This window comes from Tribolium madens, unplaced genomic scaffold (genome assembly GCF_015345945.1).
Source record: "Tribolium madens isolate multiple individuals breed KSU strain unplaced genomic scaffold, Tmad_KSU_1.1 Scaffold_97;HRSCAF=244;Tcas5.2_LG3a, whole genome shotgun sequence".
NCBI classification, from domain to species: Eukaryota; Metazoa; Arthropoda; class Insecta; order Coleoptera; family Tenebrionidae; genus Tribolium; species Tribolium madens.
Genome location: NW_025401069.1, coordinates 4,993,023 through 5,013,153, shown reverse-complemented (window position 1 = coordinate 5,013,153; position 20,131 = coordinate 4,993,023). Strand labels below are relative to the sequence as shown.

The 20,131-nt window shown below is 30.2% G+C and overlaps 1 protein-coding gene across 2 annotated transcripts in view; it reads right to left on the bottom strand.

Annotated features, from left to right (window-relative positions):
* The window catches only part of LOC123014983 (BAI1-associated protein 3), a 119,015-nt gene that overhangs the window by 5,671 nt on the left and 93,213 nt on the right, over window positions 1–20,131 (bottom strand). For both annotated transcript variants that reach the window (XM_044414349.1, XM_044414348.1), the window contains exons 4-10: window positions 17,355–17,571; window positions 12,398–12,593; window positions 8,921–9,215; window positions 958–1,436; window positions 718–903; window positions 555–667; window positions 300–508 (exon numbers count right to left, since the gene is read on the bottom strand). In XM_044414349.1, the coding sequence (XP_044270284.1) occupies window positions 300–508; window positions 555–667; window positions 718–903; window positions 958–1,436; window positions 8,921–9,215; window positions 12,398–12,593; window positions 17,355–17,571 (1,695 nt within the window). The remainder of the gene's footprint in view (window positions 1–299; window positions 509–554; window positions 668–717; window positions 904–957; window positions 1,437–8,920; window positions 9,216–12,397; window positions 12,594–17,354; window positions 17,572–20,131) is intronic.

Sequence of the window (20,131 nt, the reverse complement as noted above, 5' to 3'; positions counted from 1 at the left end):
AGTTGATGAATCTTAATGAGTTACTTTGTGTAGATGTACATACCTATAGATTTTAAAGAAAAATATAAGTATTTTGCGCGGTGACGACAAACAATGTGTTGTGTGGCGAGGTTCTTTTCCTATCATTAAAGCGTGAGTGCATTGCTTTTATACCTCAAACAAAGTGATTTCCCTATAGTTTAAATTCAAAACATCAAAATGCAAATAAGCGAAAAGTTGTGTTTTTGAAAATATAACATATTTCAACATTAAGTAGGGCGAGTTAAATGATTAAACAAAGTAAATAAAAGTCGACATACCCCTCAAAGAGAGGATGGTAATGAGATAGTCCGTGTTGCAAATGTACATAAACTTCCGAGCAGAAGTCAACAAAACAGGCGTCGTATTCATCTGAGGTCATAATAGACGATTTTAGGCTTTGAAACCATTCAGGTGTCCCTTTACGAAGGGTAGCCACTATCTCACCGCGGATTTCCTTATTGAATGGGCAGCATTTCCAAAATGCTTTCTGAAACACTCTAATCAGATGGAACAGTGAGAGCGTTTCTGCCTACCATATTGGACATGTAAGCAAGACATCGGAGAACGTATTCGAGGCGAACTAGAGATGGGGGATGAAGAGCCGGGAACAACTGTCGGTGATGGCGCAACTGTTGCAGCCATCTCTCTGCCATATTAAAATTAATAAACCTGAAAAGTGAAAACTTGCGCACTTACCTTGCATAGCGGTAAACTTCTCTGCGAGCCACATTTCCTCCTCTCTCGTCAAAGTGAAATTCATCCAAGCGCTTTCAATGTCTGTCAGTAATTGAAGCATCCAACGGGGGTCCAGAGGATGCTTCAAATAGACTCTACAGGCCGCCACAAAGCGTGCTACGGCAGTTTGAAGCTCCGTCAAGTCTCCTAAAAGCATTCAGAAATATTTCCCTACATTCACTATAAATTCCCGAAGAAAACCTTGAACTGCATGCTGGTGTAGAATCGTCAACGCCGGCCCTGGAAGATCGCCGTTCCAAGTCCACGATTCCCTGTTCCAGTTTTTTAACTCATAGTCTACAAACGTGGCGTAAAGACTTTCGTGTTGGATCAGTTCGGTCCAGTTATCCTCTTCAGAGGCGCCGCGGTTTTCCCGCGTCGAGAGCCACATTTTCAGGCGGATCCTGCCCTGGACCGAACTGCGTTGCGATCGAGCTTCCAACTTAAACCAGCCTTCTAAACCTGTAGACGGAATGTCTTGGAGGGGAATCGTAACACAGCCGAGAAAATCGTCTTGAGAACTTTGTCTCGCGGATTGACAAACTTGCTTGAAAAATCTGCCCAAACCTCGAACTCCTCGAACCTCGTTTAGTTTGCTGACTGCTTCTAGCACTGAACTTTCGTCGTCGTGGTCCCATATGTCGAGGTGCAAGGAGTCGCTGTTGATCTCGTCTATGTCGCTGGAAGGTAGGCCATAGGTGATAAAAATAAATGCAATTTCCAAAATACAATTTCGAGCAAAAGCAAAAGATTCAAATTCAGTAATTGACATAACATTTGCTCTATAGATCTATTTATTAAAAAAAAATAACACTCGTATATTTAATCCATTTAATATCAGCTGAAAAGTAAAAGTATGTTATGATGTATACTTATTTTCTCTTATAGAACCTGAAATAAAAATATTTCAACTCATATAAAATAAAAAGTTTGGGGTAGGTACTTTGAGATAAAACCTGGCATTCGACTCTGAGTGTGGTTGCGTTTTCTCCTCATTTTTTGAAAATTAGTGAAGTTAGCATCTTTCAGAAAAAAACTATATTATTGTATACATATTTGCATATTTGTTGCTTTCACCTCAATTTCTGATAATTAGTGAAATTAACATTAACATAAATTATATTATTGTGTACATATTTGCATATTTGTTCTATTAAAATCAACGAAAACAAAAGGATGGACACCAAGAAAAAAATTAAACAAGATAAATTTATTTTTTTTAATTTTGACATTAAAATCCGGTAAGAAGACAAAGTAATACCTACTCTCAGTTTTATACATAATATAAAAAAATGAACGACACAACAATTTCTTAAATCTTCCAAAATTTAAAAATATAAACTAACTTAAATTTTTAGACTAAATTGTATGTCGAAAAATGTTTAGTAACTAGTACAAAAAATATAGAAAAACACAGTTCTATATAGCGTAAGTCATAATTATATGAATTTTTTTATCAGAGCTTCTTTAGACTGAAACACTGCAAGTAACCCTGTAGTTTTATAGTTATTAATAATACGAAAACTATTTATTTAAAAAAAAATTGAATTGAAAATATAATAAAAATACAATAAATTGAAATGTTTTTTTTAACAGTGCACTTTTGATATATTAGGGTTAATTGCTTTGTTTTAGCCTAGTGAAGCTCTGGTTAAAAAATTACATCTAATTATAGCTCATGCTGTATATTTAGATTTTTTAAATATCGAAATTATGTGTCTTATTTAGACATAAATATCTTACTTAAGTTTTTATCGTGAGGACAATTTTTCCCTCTCGAATGATAGTGTTGCTGATGAGCTTTATCTTTGTAACAATTTTGAAAGATTTATAGTTTTCGTAGCAAGTGAATCAAAATTAAAACATGCATGAGTATTCCTCAAGAACAAGGTTTTGATCTTGTTCTAAATTCGTAATAGTCACTTACAAAAAAATTTTCTTTTTATATTATTATAAAATATTTCAATTTTTATTTTAAACTAACATTTCTAAATAATTTTTACCCGAACAAATACCAAGAAACCCGTGCAAATATTTCATATAGAGAATTCTTGAATTGCACTGCAATGCTGTAGTTGTATACTTCCAACGCTATTATAAAAACTTCACTGCTGCAAGTATAAGAAATGAGACCAAATAGCTATTGTAAACTGCGGTATTTTTAATAACAAAACACGATGAATGAGACTAGGCATTAGGGTTCAGTGTGTTGCACAATCTGAGGGAAATCTAGCTAAATTTAGGTTACACCGTTGGAGGATAACATGCTTAACTGGAATATTAATTCCTTTAACCTCTGCTTTGAGAAAGGTGGGCGTAATGTTTCCTATGTCAACACTAGGACTATAGTTAAGTCTTTATGTTTAATGAATTAAATTTCTGATGAATCATTCAGCATCTTAGCACGAATAAGAGCTATTTTCCTACCACACATGTTTAAAACTAGATCAAAAATTTCTTTTCATTGCAGGTAAAATATTGAGATGTATTGAAAGCCATGCAGCCGGAAAATATATACTCGGGTTTGGATTTAAAAAGACTTAAATTTTTCTTTATGAATAAGCTAGACCTGAATAAATTTTGATGTTTGATGCTTGTCGGTAGACGGTAATTCTAAATAAAGCAAAAGGTTTATTAAAACGGGCCACCTTTGTAGACACTAAAGCCAGTTCTCTAATTTTGAACAAATCCCTTTATGCGTACGACACTTTCACGACGCTTCGCCTAATAGCAGCTTAGTAAATTTTAATTATAATCTAATGGAGTGTTGCAATTAAAGCTGCTTGTTGATAAAATAAACCTGATTGCAAGTAAATCGTTCTTCTATTTAAGAACTAAGGAAATTACGAAACACTAAAGCCCCAAATGGGTTATTTCGCTTCGGGAAATTAAGACATATGCATTAATTAAACTGTCTTTTATTAAGTTTCTCCATCGTTTTTTCTTTTAATTTAACAAGGCAAGATTAATGTATGTGTCCATCACGGTTTTATTATTTTAGGCGTCTAACGCAAATAACAGATGGGGTTTTGTAGTCACCGGAAACAGTAATATTTATGTAATGGATGCTATAACTGCAAACACTGTTTTGTTACACATTTACTAATAGACAAGACCTAGTTAGTTGATGAAATACGATCCCTTCGCAAGATGGTAACTTCGGATCGTACGTTATGATGGATATTCTTGAGACACAATGAGGGTTGGTTAAAAGCAAATTTAAGACTAAGTTACTTGGAATTTTACTCGAGATTAATTGCTGAATTTTCGAACAAGTATCCAGGTTGACAATCGATAAAAACTGATATTAATAATTAGATAAAACAAAAAACTCTAATATCTTTGTTGTTATATATTTATTTAACAAAGTTTCTTATATTTGAAGGTGTCTGCTAGATAATGAGTAATTTTTAATAAAATTTTCTAGTTATTACACAATTTTGTGATACTTTATTAAAACAAGATTTGTTAAGTCTTTTTTGCAACACTAATACCTTATACTGTTTCTATGGTGCATTTAAACTTACCTCTTATATTGGCGTTAAAATACGCTTTATCTATAAAGTACGTCGTCAATAGCAACATATCTTATGAAACTATAAAATACGCTTATGGCCATTTTTTGTCAGTTTTGACTTTATTATAATTTCTGAATTTAATAAAATTTCTGATTCATTATTAGTGTTGCAAAAAATCTTGAAGACAACACTCTAGTGTTAATAGCTAATAAAACAACTAGAGTTTTATAGACAGTTTAAAAATCCAGGTCGTAGTTTAATTACTAATATAGATTAATATTATAGATTCATAAGATACGTTGCTATTGACGATGTACTCTATAGATGAAACTTACATGCACCATAAAAACAGTATAAGGTATTAGTGTTGCAAAAATAGCTATATTTATAATATTTAGTTTAATATATTATTATTTATTATTATATGTTATTATTTTTTACTGCAAAGTGTGGAAGTATGTAACTATAGATAATAATTACCTCACCTTGCAATTTCCATTAAAAATTTTTGTAATAACTTCAAGATCACAACAGCTCAGCTTTTTTATTTTTTATGTACTTACATTTGAAGTCAAAATGGTGGATGCGCCGGGATATTTTTTATTAACATACTCTTTTATATTTTGTCGTTTTTTTTTTTTTTTAATAAATACAGTTTATTTTTCCTACCTTTACTTCTACAGTGAGATCAAAAAGTCTGTTTATCAAGCAAGCGTAAAAATTTAAAACGTGTTTCTGTGGAAGATAAAATGTCACAATGACAAATATGAAATGTCAAAATAATTTTTATGTAAATTATAACGGGAAACCGTGGTGAACGATTTTTATGAATAAACACCAACAAAATCTCATTTTAGGATAATTTGAGAAGTTTCATAGAATAATTTAATTTAATTAGCTCAATGTTTTAATTTTTATAAAATAATTTTTTGACATCTAGATAACATACGAACTGCCATGCAACATACGTCCTCAACTAGGACGCTTACTTGATAGAAAGATTTTTTGATCACACTGTATAAATAGTTGATGAAATTTTACGTTTGTATTATTATGAAAATGTTATAATGAACATGTTGTAATTTAATAAGAAACTACGCGCATAGTAACACAAACTTTTTTATTACAGTCATAAAAACCCAGTTTAACTCTAGAACACTTTTATCTTTGTTTTGTCATGTTGTCATAAAAATTAAACAAAATGTATCATATAACAAAGACTTAATTTCTAACTTCATATAGTAACATGTTGTACGTACATACAACTTAAGTCTCCATAAAGACGATTTATTATTCCCCTTGAATAATTTGAGAAAATTCTCTTCTACATTTACGCGATGATTGTAAATAAATCCGTTGCTTTTGTCTCAAGCTCTAAACCATCGAGATTTCGTCTTTTGCTGACGGCAACACGTGTTAAGACTCTTAGTTGTATATAATCACACATCTGCGATACGTGATATGATTAAAATGGATTTTCGCAAGTATTAAAAGATCGCTCTATTTGTGAAAAAATTAAATTGTTACAAAGTAACAAAAACGTATTTTTGCACCAGTTAAATTTCGATCATAAAAGTTATTTGTAAATTTTTAAGACTCGGGGTGTTTTAAAGATGTTTGTCACAAACTTTCTTAACATCCTTTTGTAAAGTTTTAGTAGCTACAATCTTTTCGGTAATGAGTTTTATGTGGTTGTGTGTTTGATGAAAATTAAGGCTTTCAAGTTAATTATCTTCAGTTATGTTTTTATTTTGTGTTTACTGTTTTTGAAATATTTAAGTACAATTCTGAGTAAGTAGATTAACAATTTATTTGTATTTTAAAAATAGATTTAGAAAAGGTTTATTTCTATGTGTAAAATATTTACAAACAATTTAAAAGATCAAGATGGAAAAGTTGTAATGCATTAACATAAATCGTTTGTGTTCGCTTCGTATTATTTCTTAACCTCCGACGTTCTCAAAGCAAGCATCTCTTCTATTTCACTTTTAATTTCCACGATTAAATGAGCAGCTGCTGGCTCGTTGTCACTGAAGGTTCGTCCAAATTAAATTTTGACTCTAACATTGACGTTAAATCGTAAAGAGCACGAATGACCTTAAACATACTAATATTGTTACTTGAGACTGCGTTGCATTAACATCATTTTAACTACCTTAACATATTGATGATCTAACTGCAATACCCTGTGTCTGAACTTTTTTGCAGAAGGAAGGAAGAATATTTTTGTAACAAGTCCCTAAAGTACAGTTTTCGCTGCTGTTATCTGATGATTCCGCAAAAACATTTTAGAAACGTGTTACAAACAACATTTTTTTGTTAAAGCTCCCAAAACACGATTTCACACCTCTTATTAATTAAAAACATTTCGTCACCATAGAACCAATTTTATTTTTTAGTCTGGAAAAACTGTTTTTGGGAAATAATATTGGTTAAAACTGCATCCCCCTATCGTCTTTTGTTTTCGACTTATAGACAAAAAATGACAATTTAGCCAAATCTAAAAAAATCATATATTCGTTATTATAGAAGACACAGATTCGAAATAAAAACATTATACAAGCACTTTTTACATTTAATTTAATAAGAATTTAATAATGTAGTTAACAATTTTTTTCAGTTGTTTGTTTAGTCGTAATAAAATAAACTTGTATTTTTTTCAATGGGAATCATAGATGGCTATATCATTTTTAAAAAGCTTGTTTTTTTTCTTATCTAAAAAATATATATTTGTAACAAATTATTATAATACATTTTTAGCAAAAAATCATCTTTGATTTCTGTTCGCAGTTGGCCATGAAAAAATGTTGGATTTAAACTATATTTTCTAAGTACTAAGTAATGAAAAAAATGCAAAATAAATCGTGAATCAACTTATTGGCGAGTAATAACATTTCTTTATTTTTAAACAAGCTAACATTATCATTGTAGCTTCTAGTAATATATAGAGTGTTGTAAAAAAGCCGCTTTAATTCTCCAATAAAATATATTTTATATGACACGAAAATGACGATATGGCTATTCAAATACCCAAATTCCGTCTATGTGGAACGTTATCCTACCTAAATTAGATCCACAAAAAATGTTTTTTTCTAATTGTCTTGACTGTTGACACATTTGTTTTTCCTATTTTTGGATTTTTTTAAAATATGTAATAATTTTGTTCTGAGGCGCTCGAATATTTGTTCAATACTTCTAACGTATCGTATTTTTTAAATTTTTATAATTTCATCTATTTTTTCATCTATTTTACAGTTCACAAAACTCTTATTGATTATTATTTACACATTTGGAGTGAAATAGTTTTTCCATGGCCAACTATTGTCAACCAAATATATATTTCATTTTTTAAATATAATTATAAAAAAAATATTCTGTTACAAATACATATTTTTAGATCAGAAAAAAATAAGCTTTTCAAAATTGTCATAGCCGCATATAATTTCCATTTAAAAAAATAAAAGTTTATCTTATCACGGCTAAACCTATAACTGAAAAAAATTGTTAACTACATTATTAAATTCCTCGTAAAAAAGTGCCTCTATAGGGTCTTTATTTTAAATCCATATCTTCTATAACAACGAAGATATGATTTTTTTTAGATTTCGCCAAAATGTCAACTTTTGTCTGTAAGTCAAAAACAAAAGACGATAGCGGGATGCGGTTTTAACCTATATTATTATCTCAAAAAATGAGCCCCAGAATGTATCACTCGTTTTTGGCTAAACATCTTAGTTTCGGCAATTTCCTATTCGGACATCCAAAATCGAGCACTCTGTACATAACTCTTATTTTTTACATAATAGAATATAATCAATAAACATATAATTCGAAACGTAGGCTTGCCCCAAAGTCAAAATCTTGAAATTTTCAGATACGAAAAGTTAAACTATCGATATATTGTTTTGCTTTATAAACACTATTTTGTTTATTTTTTCCATTACAACAAAATGAGTTGGTCGCGTTTTAGAAAGTAATAAACTAAAAAATTGTAAGCTTCTAGTTGTATTTATTAGATCAATATAACTGCATTAGTAAGCTTTTTAGCAGCCTTTTGTTAGTATGAAAACGTATAAAATTTAATTTATTGGTTTTTTGTACCACGAGTGAAGAAATCTAAAAAAAGCGCTTACATTCACATTTTTTTTCATTAATGATAGTTTTGTTTATTCTTCTTTTTGAACTTAGAATTTTTTAGTGTCGAGTGTCAGATTATGTGATCGTAATTAAATATTTTTAGTTTAAAAAAAAATTGTAATATAAATGTTTAATTAGTGTTATAAATTCACTAAAAGTAAAAGTTTGACATGGGACCAAACCGATTATGTGATAAATATAAAATAGTGTAACACGCATTAACCAGAAACCGGCAGACAGCCGCAGTAGTAAATGTTTTATGCGACATGACAATAAAGTGGATTGAATTCTAATAATGTTGACTTGCATTCTCAAACGAACATTCCCATCCAATATTTTGAATTAAATTTGGTTAAATCTGTCAAAAGCAATAAGAAGAAGAAATCAATTGTTAAAAAAAGATATGACTTATTTTTTCTCAAACTTTTCCGCAAGTTCGCTTTTTCGTAAACTTTAAATTTATCATTCGATTAAAGTTTTTAAGAAGTGTCAGTCCTTTGGGTACTCACAATCTAAACTTCTCGTTCCATTTCGGATTAAGCGTGTGGGGTTTGACAGAAGTAGCCCGAATGAATTTAGCGGGCAGTGCACCGACGATGCTGTCCCGTTGTTCCCTAACTCGTCCGTCTTTTCTTTTAAAGCTGAGTTTGAAGCTGTGATGCTTCCGGAGCTTGTCATGATTGCCCTGCATGTCGGGGGCGCAAGCATCCGACAGGGTACGATTAGGGGTGAGCGGCTGAGGTTGAGGAGAGGACGGTGCTGCCATCGGTTGAATTCCGAGCATACAGTATGGGTCACTGAAACCTGAAATTACATACGACGTTGCAACCTGTTTTTAATGTAATACCTACTCCGTGTGAAGCAACTAAAACCATGAATGCGACGGAACTTAAAAGGGTTTTAAATAATTCACGTGTTGCGGAGCCTTTTTCGGTGCAAAGCGATCAAAGCGAAATACGGTAAATATGAATATTTACACAAGCAGGTGATAACTTGCGAACGCGATAAATACTTGATTTCAGTGAGTGTCAGCCTCCGGAATCAATCACTTTCCGGTGCGGAAAAAACAGTTTTTGTAACTTTTTGTAGGAGATATAAATGCAATAAATATTTCTTACAAAAAGAATTTCCTTTAATTTAAATATTTTACGATTCCACAGGGTGGTTTAATCGTCACTCTGGTAGTTTTAAAATCAATTAGTTACTTTCAATTTTCAAACAGCTCTTCAAACTCGCAACATTAAAATTAATTTGTGATTTATTAAAGTAGGTGAATTTTTTTAAAGAAGGTGTATAAGGTTAATTACTTTGTTATTTTGACACTTAATTATGACTTATCCTGTAGTAAATATTTTCTTTGTTATACATCAATTGTACCACAGTAAAATAATAAATCTAATCATTATTTCAATAGCGCGAATTCACATTTGGCTTACACTCAGTGAAATTTGTGTTATCTAAACAGAATTCATTGATTTGTCTGCTAAAAAATGCAATTTATCATCAATGAAGTCTCTTTCATAAATTATAAGCTGACATTCGCTTTCACCCTACTGTAGAGTTTTTATGCATAGACTTGCCACTATAAAATTTGTAAAGTAATCAAGTACAACAAAATGCATTTTTTTAACAATTTAGAATTCGCAAAAAATGGTCGATCATCATTAATAACAATTTTAATTGTTTAAAAATTGAAGTGAGTATTCATAATTAATGGGTAGGTATACTATTATTTTTTATTTCTGGTGAATGTTTAAATTTTGATCACGTGCATTTTTAGCAAATTTACAACAATTAAAACTACATGTAATATTACAGCAAGTTTTAAATTCCACATTACACAGATGCCAAGGTTTTTAACTTTTTAGAACAAAATCAAAAGCAGCAATATCTGGAAGTTCATGATGTCTATTTAAAATATGATTTATTAACAAAACAGCGTCCCACACAGTATTTCAATATTGCTCGAGTTTTTTATACCTTATAATTCTACAAATTCATAGAGGAGCGTATAATTAATGAAAGAAGTTTTATACATCGAAACTCGCTTTAATAATTTAATTAATAGGCAAAGAACGATAAGCGAGCTAGCTCATACATAATCTACCGTCATTTTGCGTTCTTTCACCCGCTTTGAACGTTAAATTTTGTTTTAATCTTTATTACAGCTCGCCGTTGGGTGCACTAACTGCTACCAATCCTGCATTTCAGAGCGAGTACTGCTTTAAATCATATAAAACTAAAGTAAACATAACACAAAGTGGTTTTAATTTCCAAAGTGTTACAAAAAGTTAATTAAATCATAAACATATCACATGTCTTACTTCAAAAATCTTTGGCATTTATTCTTTTACTTAATAAATGATAATAAATCTGTCGGCTACAAATTTGCTATTAATTTCACTTGTGGTAATTTGGTTTTCAAAGACATTAGGCGAAAATTGAGGTCACGGCATTTACTTAAGGCGAGACAATAGGGACTATTAATGATTCATTGAATAATGCAACATCAATTTAAAACTATTAAAATCTCATGTACATACTTGTAGTTATTACAATTAAGACTCCTAAGGTAATTAAACATATAATTTTTTTCTATTCGCTCTAAGAATTTCTAAACAAAGTATTCTAACTAAGCTGCAGTAAGAGTCTAGTTAAATTATTTTCAAACTGGAGCGAAATTATAAGAAAATTAGTTTTTTAAGCAATTCTTCCAATTTTAGATTAAGCTCGACCTGAGAGTTTTAAAGCCTGGGAACGGCTTGAACGCAAATAATAGAACATTCAGGGATTAAAGTAGCGTCCCAACAAACTTAAGGATAGATAAATAATTAAAGATCACTGCAACTTTGTTACTTTCGAAACATGTTTTCTAAGAAATAATTTAAATTGACTTACAACTATTTTTCTTCATGAAGATAATAAATAATATTCAAATTGATCCTGCAAAAAGTTTGGCATAATTCAACAAGGATTAAATAATTAAAGCAGGGCGTGTTTTGTCATTCAGAACCGAATATCGGAAAAAACGATGAGAGAACAAGAAATAAGCAAACAATAAATGTTTCTCCGGAGGCACAGTTGTTTTACGAATCGACACCATTCGCATAAAGCGTAAATAATAAAATTTGTCTAAAAAGAAAAAGCCGACTTGTAGTCATAAATTCCACGAATAAAAATCCAATTTGAATGCTGTTTATACAAGAGTCCCTCTATATAAAAGCTTCTACCACTTTAATATCATTCCTACATGTATTTTGCAAATTCTGGTCTACTGTATTTTCTATGATTAACTAAATTGTTTTAATTTAATTCTTTTGTGACACCATTTCCTCTATCAAACTCAAGCAGAAAATTGCTCCTTTCAAACATTTTAAAGAAACTTCTACGTAAAATCAAAAAGAAACGAGAGAATTGGTATCACAGGTCAATGTTGAATACTAAAATGCAACTAACTAATGAAACTAAGGTTAAATCTTGTATTAAAATAAAAGAAATTTAGTAGTGTAGAAATAGAGTTTTCTTTTGAATAAGTGAATTGTATAATTTTAAATGTTTAATAAAACGTTTACTACCAGTTATAAAATTAATATCGTAATAAATCTGAACTGAATCAACGCAATTTAATCTTGTTATCTTTGATTTATGGTCGGAATTGAGCTGTTGAGTAAATATCGTGATGTGGCCCTTGAAATGTTCTTGGGTCATGATCTGTGACTAAAGATATTTGACGCCAAAGGATTTTACTAATCTTGATGTTAATCAGTAAACACACTTTAGCAAAGCAAACTGTAGCAAGTAACTTTCGAATAGTTTATTTTGAAAGTAAATCATTTGAAGAGATTTTATTTTAACAGCGTATAAACTACAGCTTAGCAAAATTTTATAATATCGTCAAAGTAATAAAGTTTTGAACCTTCAACCCTTATCATGTATATCACCGGCGCTTAGAGCGATTGTAATGAAACTTGTGATTCATATCTCACCATTGGCATCTTTAGCTTCGAGTCCTTCAGCTTCTATGACTACAACGCTGAGAACGACAATCGGTGGTTTTTCTTCTCCTGCGAGGTGCAACATGCGGTAGTGCCGGTCTGGCGGCATCCCGAATGCCCTTTGCCCATACAAATAGAGGTCTTCTTTGTAATGTGCATATTGGCCTCCTGGGGCGGGAGCACCGACCTGAAATTAAAATAAAAGACCGCCTGGAGTTATAAAAGAGCAATAATTCCTCACATTACGAACAAAGTTTCTTGACCCAGTGCGAAACGCGACTGTATCAGTATAAAGGCTACGCACATTAGCTTCATTACATGATCAGAACCCTCGTTTTAGCCACAAGCCGTCAAGATTTCCATTTTAAACCGCGATTGTAATTAGGCGAATTCGAGCCGGAGGAATTCTAATTTCGAGTTGTACTGGAAATGAAATGTCAATATTCAGGCAATCTCAGCCATGACACGTTGTTATTGCTTTTGATGGCGTGAGAAAGTCATTTTTACCGCTAATCAGTTGACTTTTGAAACAAACTTGAAGTAGAAGATAAAAACTTTTGATATAGAAACTTTCTTCATTTGTTCTAATAGTGAGTTAAAAAGAAGTCTATTTTGAAGCAACTGTACCCACGAGGAAAGGCGATATTTCTTACATCGGAAATGATTTTGCAAGCGATAAAAACGTAACTTTAAACTTATTGATCTTAACTTTATGAAAAAGTAATGTAACATAAGGAAAGACATGGTTATAAAGTTATCTAACAAAATCGTTTTCTCTTGAATGTCGGAAGAAATTAGAGTGTTTGATGTGCGAGCATCATGTTACACGAACGTTATCTACTCCAAATTAGATTTGTAATTAAGACTAATGTAATAAAAGTAATCACAAGCATTTGCACCTTATGAGTTATAACTCTTTTAATTAAATTTAGACGCGCAGCTTACAAGCAATATTTTTATAAATCTCAAACGATCACAGAATTTTAAGTTAAATATTATTACATTACACACAAATAAACAAATTATTAAAGTAACGTAATACATATAGTGTATGATCTTATATGTAGGTAGTTTTTTGTTGATATTATTTCGCTTTTTTTGTGATTTTCTTTCGTGAACTTTATTATTATTTTGGTGTTGTCATTTCGACAATTAAAAGATCTATCAAAATAGATCAAAAAATAAGTTTCTCAAAAACCAAAAAATTGTGAAAATTATGTATTTTTAAAAAAGAAAATTGACCTGTTCTAGCTTTTATGCCAAAACAAAATATTTTCAGTTTTAATAAGAGTATTCCATAATTTTGCCGCTCTCTACATACCTACTAATATAATATTTCAGGAAATTAAAGTCTAGCTGAAACAATTAAAAAAAATAAGAACGTCTCAAATATATTTAGCAAGTGTAAAAAATAGTATAAATCAAAACGGACACAAAATGATATCAAAAGGAATATTAATTTTAAATAACAATACAACTAAATATGTTTATTTGAAAATACTTAAATATTTTATGCAACAGGACAACAGGAGTGTAAGTCCTTAAAATTTTTCGCGAAAAAATCCACTTACATGGAAAAACCAAATGATTCTTTCTTGAGTGCGAAAAACAAGCAGTAAAGTAGCTCGTAGAGGAGTGTGTGAAGGGTGGCAAAAAGAACAATTTATCTAGAGTCAGTTTTCAACCTTATGGGTGAAAATATTTATAAATATTTACCACAATTTGATATATTCCAAACAATATTTATTTTGGTGCTCTCTCAATCTAAAATTAAGGATTCACATTTAATTAAAATCGATTTTTTTTAATTCGGAATTCAAGCAAAAACGCTTAGGGAATTGTTTCTCCCAAAAGCCTCATTCCAAATGCAATCAATACGAAAGTCATAATTTTATCCCGAGTTGGAACTGAAGAAACTAATTTAAGCCGTGCAGAAAAATGGAGTTTTTAAATAATAAAATGCGCTCTCAAAGGGCGCATTCAAACCAACGTGAAGAATGACGTGTTAAACATTATGAAGGAACTAACTTCATTTTTATTTCTCTTGTATTCAAGTTTTGCCTTATTGTTTTAAGTTTTGTGACAGGCTCAACTGTTGTTAATTAATTTTAATTATCTTGTTTGAGCGCCTGAAATAGCTTATATAGACTTACTTCACTTTTAATGAAGATCTGTCACTAACTAAGTGATTTATTCAAGATCAACCTGGGCTTTGGCCTTAATTAATTTATTATAAAAAACCTATTAAGGTGTGCAGTTTCTCGGTGGTAGAGACTACTCGATTACGCCGTATTTTATAATTAGAGATACTTCGTGCGATCTTTTCGTCGCGCAAAAGTTGGAAGAGTAAAATTTATGCTATGAAAACTTGTTATTAGGTCTCTTTAACCACCGTAACCATTCCAGACACGTAAACATAAAAATTGATAACACATCCAGCCTCGATTTTTTACATCGCATTTGCTTTCCTGGTTAAATAAATCTTTATTCTAGTCGTGATTTAAAGGACACCTGTAGAGTAGTGAAATTTGTTACAACTATCTTCATTGGACACATTTTGTTATCATACCTAGGAATTGATTTTCAATTTACGTCCTCCATTTTAATGGCTATATAGCACTGTATTCTTCTACAATTTTAATTGCTTTCTGATTCACCAATTAATTCATAAAATTGAAACTTGAAATTGAAAAAGCTCTTATCGTTGTATTATTTCAAGTTTTTTATATGTTAATAAACGTAGAATTCTGTTTTTCACCAAATCGTAAAATCATGTTAAAATTTAGATGTCCATGTGTTCACATTTGGAATAAGCTATTGTGTTCGATAAAACTAGAAATTGCAACTAACGATTTTCGAGCTTTATAATAAATTCTGAAATAATATACAAATAAACTATGCAATGTTTTTCGAATTTTGCTATTTTTATGAATGCTGATAACATCAAATTCTCGTTGTTTAGAGAGTAATCTCAGACCCGAAATTTGCGAAGGATATCGAAATCAAATTATGACAAATTCTCCTTTGGCAACAATGATTTGATAGTTCGCTTCTTAGTAACGCTATCCCGGTAAAAAAAAAGGAGATAATTGGAGAATCGACAAAAATATCGATAAATAGCCCTCTTCAATCATTACAAGCTCCATCAATCAGATTTTGGTTTTTGATATGCTTGCAGCCGGAAAAAAATAAACACTAATTTTCCATGTTAATTTCCTATAGCCTGCCTGGGACACCCGGTACATAAAAAAACCTCTTAAGGTTATTTAAAAATTTATTTTATTTAAAAATTCTGAAAAAAATATCATATTTTTTTGATGGCCTTAGCAGCAGAATTTGAAATTTTTTGTCCGTGCCGTTTAAAAAAGAATTTAAAAAAACCTCTATTTTTTTTCATTTTATTTATTTATAAAAAAAACTGTACGGAACAATTTTTTGCTTTATTTTTGGTGTATTGTAGATGCTACTGTATTTTTTCATGCAATTTAAATAATGCGTTTTTTTATAAAAAAAAACTATTGAATTTTACAATCCGTTACTCAAAATGAGATAAAAAGTCTGTGTTACTGTGTGTATGAGGTACTTTTTTAATTCAGAAACATTCAGGAATATTGTAAAAATTTCAAATAAAAGGAATAATAATTTTTAATAAATTATGTACTATATTTTTTGTTTGTTCCAATTTATTATATTATAACTATCATTGTATCGTCACCATCTATTTATTTTTCTGTTTTTAGCCATTGAAATTAAAAGAAACAAAGCAAAGTTATTTGAAAATTGACAAAATGCTAATACCAAGAATTTGTTTTTTCAATTTAGTTTCGCACCTTCTGATCGATATGCTATTGTTTAATTAAATTTCTAATATTAGTGAAATGTATGTATGCCAAATCATCAAAATCAATCAAAATAATTGAACAAGAACTATAGTGATAAATAAGCCCCACGAATAAGATAAAGTATAACTCATTCGTGAGTTACTTTTTAGCTCACTGACATTTAAAAAATACAGGTTTAGCTCTATCAACATGTTGTACCTGTGCTTTTTAGTAAAGAAGATTTCATCCACCTTGGGAAAGATGTTAAATAATAATAACTTCTTTGCTTAATTTTTGATAATGAATAAGTATTTGTGAATTTTTTCGTTGTTACGTTATAGAAAAAGGAACAACGTCGAATACATTTCTGAGAATTTACGTAATAAGATGGAGTGACGTATTTCATTCTCATTAAACATTTATTGACTTTTTTAGTTTAATATTCCGAAGTTTTGCTATTTATACAATTTATGAATTTTTTTTCATTCTCCAAAAATCCAAATAAAAAATTAATCCTGAAAGTGCAAAAATTAGGAACTACGAAAAATAATTTTATTTTCAGTTAGCACTACTGCTTATATTTATGTATATCATTCATGTATTCATAAACTTTTTCCATTTCCAGATGTGTTCAAAATCATAAATAATAATAATAAAAGATAGAGAGTTAAATTTCTTTTTTTGAATTATCTTTATAATTTATGCTGCGTATCTGCGTATCTATCACATTAACATACATTCAAAATTGAAGTATCATGCATTCGATTAAAAGAGAAGTTTCTATTTTATAAAAATCGGAAGACCAGTTAGATTTAGAATTCAGGAATCAATCAAAATCAGTCTATAGCTTTTGAAATAAAGATCAATCCATATATTTTATTGCTTTTGTCTTCAAATAAAGTGACAAAATTAATTTAAAGTTTAAATGACTTCTGACAGAAGAGTTTACAAACTAAACAGTATTTAACTTCCCAAAGTGGCAGCAACGACTGGTTACTTGTATTATCAATTCCATCCTGGTGGGTCTATACTTTACATCTAAGAAAACAATTTTTGTGTGAATTTTCCGAGATAACAACTTTGCGTTATAGAGCATATAAAATTAAATCTTGTTAAGAGCAACTTACCGTGTTGGCAATGGTGTATAGCATTTCCACGTAAAGTTTGTCTTTTTCATTTTGGGCCGCCGTGTAGTCAATGGCCACAATACCCAAATCGGCTTCTTGAGGTGGAGGATCCGCAGCGGCGGCTTCAGCCGCTTTCATCACACTTTGTCGTTGATTTTCTTGTTTCCATGCTAGCGCCGTGAAGCTCTCAAAATAAGACCCGTCAATTTCTTGAACTCTGCAAAACGTGACGCTCATATTAATCGTCCGCAAATTATCCCTCCCGGCTTTAAAATATGTTACTATTTTTTACTTTATTCCTCGCACAGCGATGGAATATTAAATGTGGCCACTTTAATGGGATTATTATCGCGAAATATTTCCAAGCTTGAATAATTAGTTTTAGGAAAAGTGCCAACCAAGCTTCCTTAAATGAACACGTCCTCGATAAGTTCATTGACGACATTCACGACTGATGTAAATTTCGAAACTTTACTAAAAGAGTCAACCTCGGTTCAAAATATTCTTTATCAGTGAAGGAAAAGTAAAATGCATTACCACAAAATGAAAGTCCTGGGTCCATGTTTTATTCAATAACATTTAGATGCTTTGATGGAGGTTTTCCAAATTTCATATAACGCATCAATTATAGCTACTTACTTAGCATAAACTGGTGAGAGGGTTGATTTCAAGGACATTCACAAACTTTCAAATTGATTTACAGCTAATCAGTTTAGAAGAGGAATCTCGGCCGTCTTGTAAAAATTTATAGCATTTTCTAAGCTGAGAAAATACATCTAATAATTGAGGCATTTGGTTTTAGGGTGGCCTAACCAACAAAATTTATAAACCTTATGACCTAAAGTTTTTAAATAAAAACAGAATTTTTTTTAAATCACACTTATTAATACAAATCATACATATACCGAGAGATCAAAATAATTTGTAATCATTTTTGGATCCGAAAACGTACAGTTCGGAATTAAAATTTCGGGCAGTACTGTCATTTTCATAATGTAAACTCTAAAACAACCTTTATATTAATAACCTCATTTTTTACTCATGTCATATTTATGTCATTTTGACTTATTTACTTTCAAAAATAGTGATTTGTGGCATAATAACGGGTAGGCAGCAGATCTTAATAAATTTCCTAAGACAGATAAATTGTTTAATTAACAAATTTAGCAACAAATAAAAATAAATATTATTGTCAAATGTCAGTTATGATGACAGTAAAAGGTAGTTTTTGAACTAACTGCACGTGAAACGTCAAATAAAATGACAAGTCGAAAACGGCAAAATGGGCTGGAATAGTCGCCGACGTATAATAATAAGACCGTTCTTTTTTGAAGGTAAATCATAAATTTAGTTATCTTTTTGTTCATGGAATTTTACCTTTTCACTTGTCATTTTATTTGACGTTTCACAGACATACGCACAGGACATACGTTTTCGGATACAAGGACAAATTATCTTGATCTCCGGATACTTCCTTAGTTTTTACTAATTTAAAAAGAAATCATCAATTGTAATTTTCTTTGAGCCACATCTTAGGTATCTAATTAAATTAAGTTTATATCTCTTTGAATAATGAACTTTACCAACTCGCTAGAACACCTTATACACAATTTTCAACTTGTTTTAAAATTCTACACTCTGGGTAATGATGGCAGCGACATTTTTTTTAAATGGAAACTCCCATTTTTTTAGCGAATTCGATAGATAATTGTCGAAATGGCAACACCAAAATATTATGTATTACATAGTTTAAAAAAAATATCCAAAAAGGGAAATAATATCAATAAAAAACAAAGATACAAATTTAAATCAAGTTAAAAATTTCGTATTTTTTAAAAAGAAAATTGACCTGTTCGAGCATTTTTCCAAAACAAAATATTTTCAGTTTTAATAAATAAGATTATTCTATAATTTTGCCGCCCACTGTATACCCTCATCATTTAAAAAAAAATTTAGATAACCCCCCCCCAAAAATTAATTCCTGGATTGTTCAAATTTTCAGTGAAACACTGGCCTAACGTTTTAAACAAAAAATATTAGTGACAAAGTGTAAACAAAATAAAAATTTTATAAGTAAAAATTTTAACTTTTATTAGAATTTAGCCTAATGTGAACTAGGCCACTCTAATTCTCAACTCAATTATGTAAAATTAACACCTCAACTACTAATTTCATAATCATAAGTAAACGATTCTTCTAATTAAATACATAATGCAATTATCCGTAAAAGTAAATAAACTTTTTTTTATTTGAATGAAAATACAAGCAGGTGTTGTTGTTTTTTTAGTTTTTTTTTGTAACATGTGTGTTTAAATGAGTTACCCTTGCAAGTCGTAATTTGAAAGGTCAGTTTGTTTAACACATTCAAAATTATAGGTGCTGGGGGAATTGCCATGTGTTGCAATTCACACTGAACTATCGACGTTTTAACGGTTTACACTAAAATGTTTAATGCACAGTGAAGCATTTAACAAAATTAATTTTGAATATAAAATTACCTTTGGTCAACGATATGTGTAGGTCGGTACTTAATTATAACATTATAAATTTAATTTCAAAACAATAGAACTCCATTTAACTTAATAGAGATTGCAAATAAAACAAATGGTTCTTTGACAACCTTTCATTTATAATGCGAATGAAATTTTTTAGAATTACATTGTTTTGTATTAAATAATGAATACATTTGTATTCAGACTTGCAATATGAGTTTTGATTAAATTTTTATTAAAATAAAATGACTTTCGTAATTGACTTTGCAATTTTATTGAATGAAT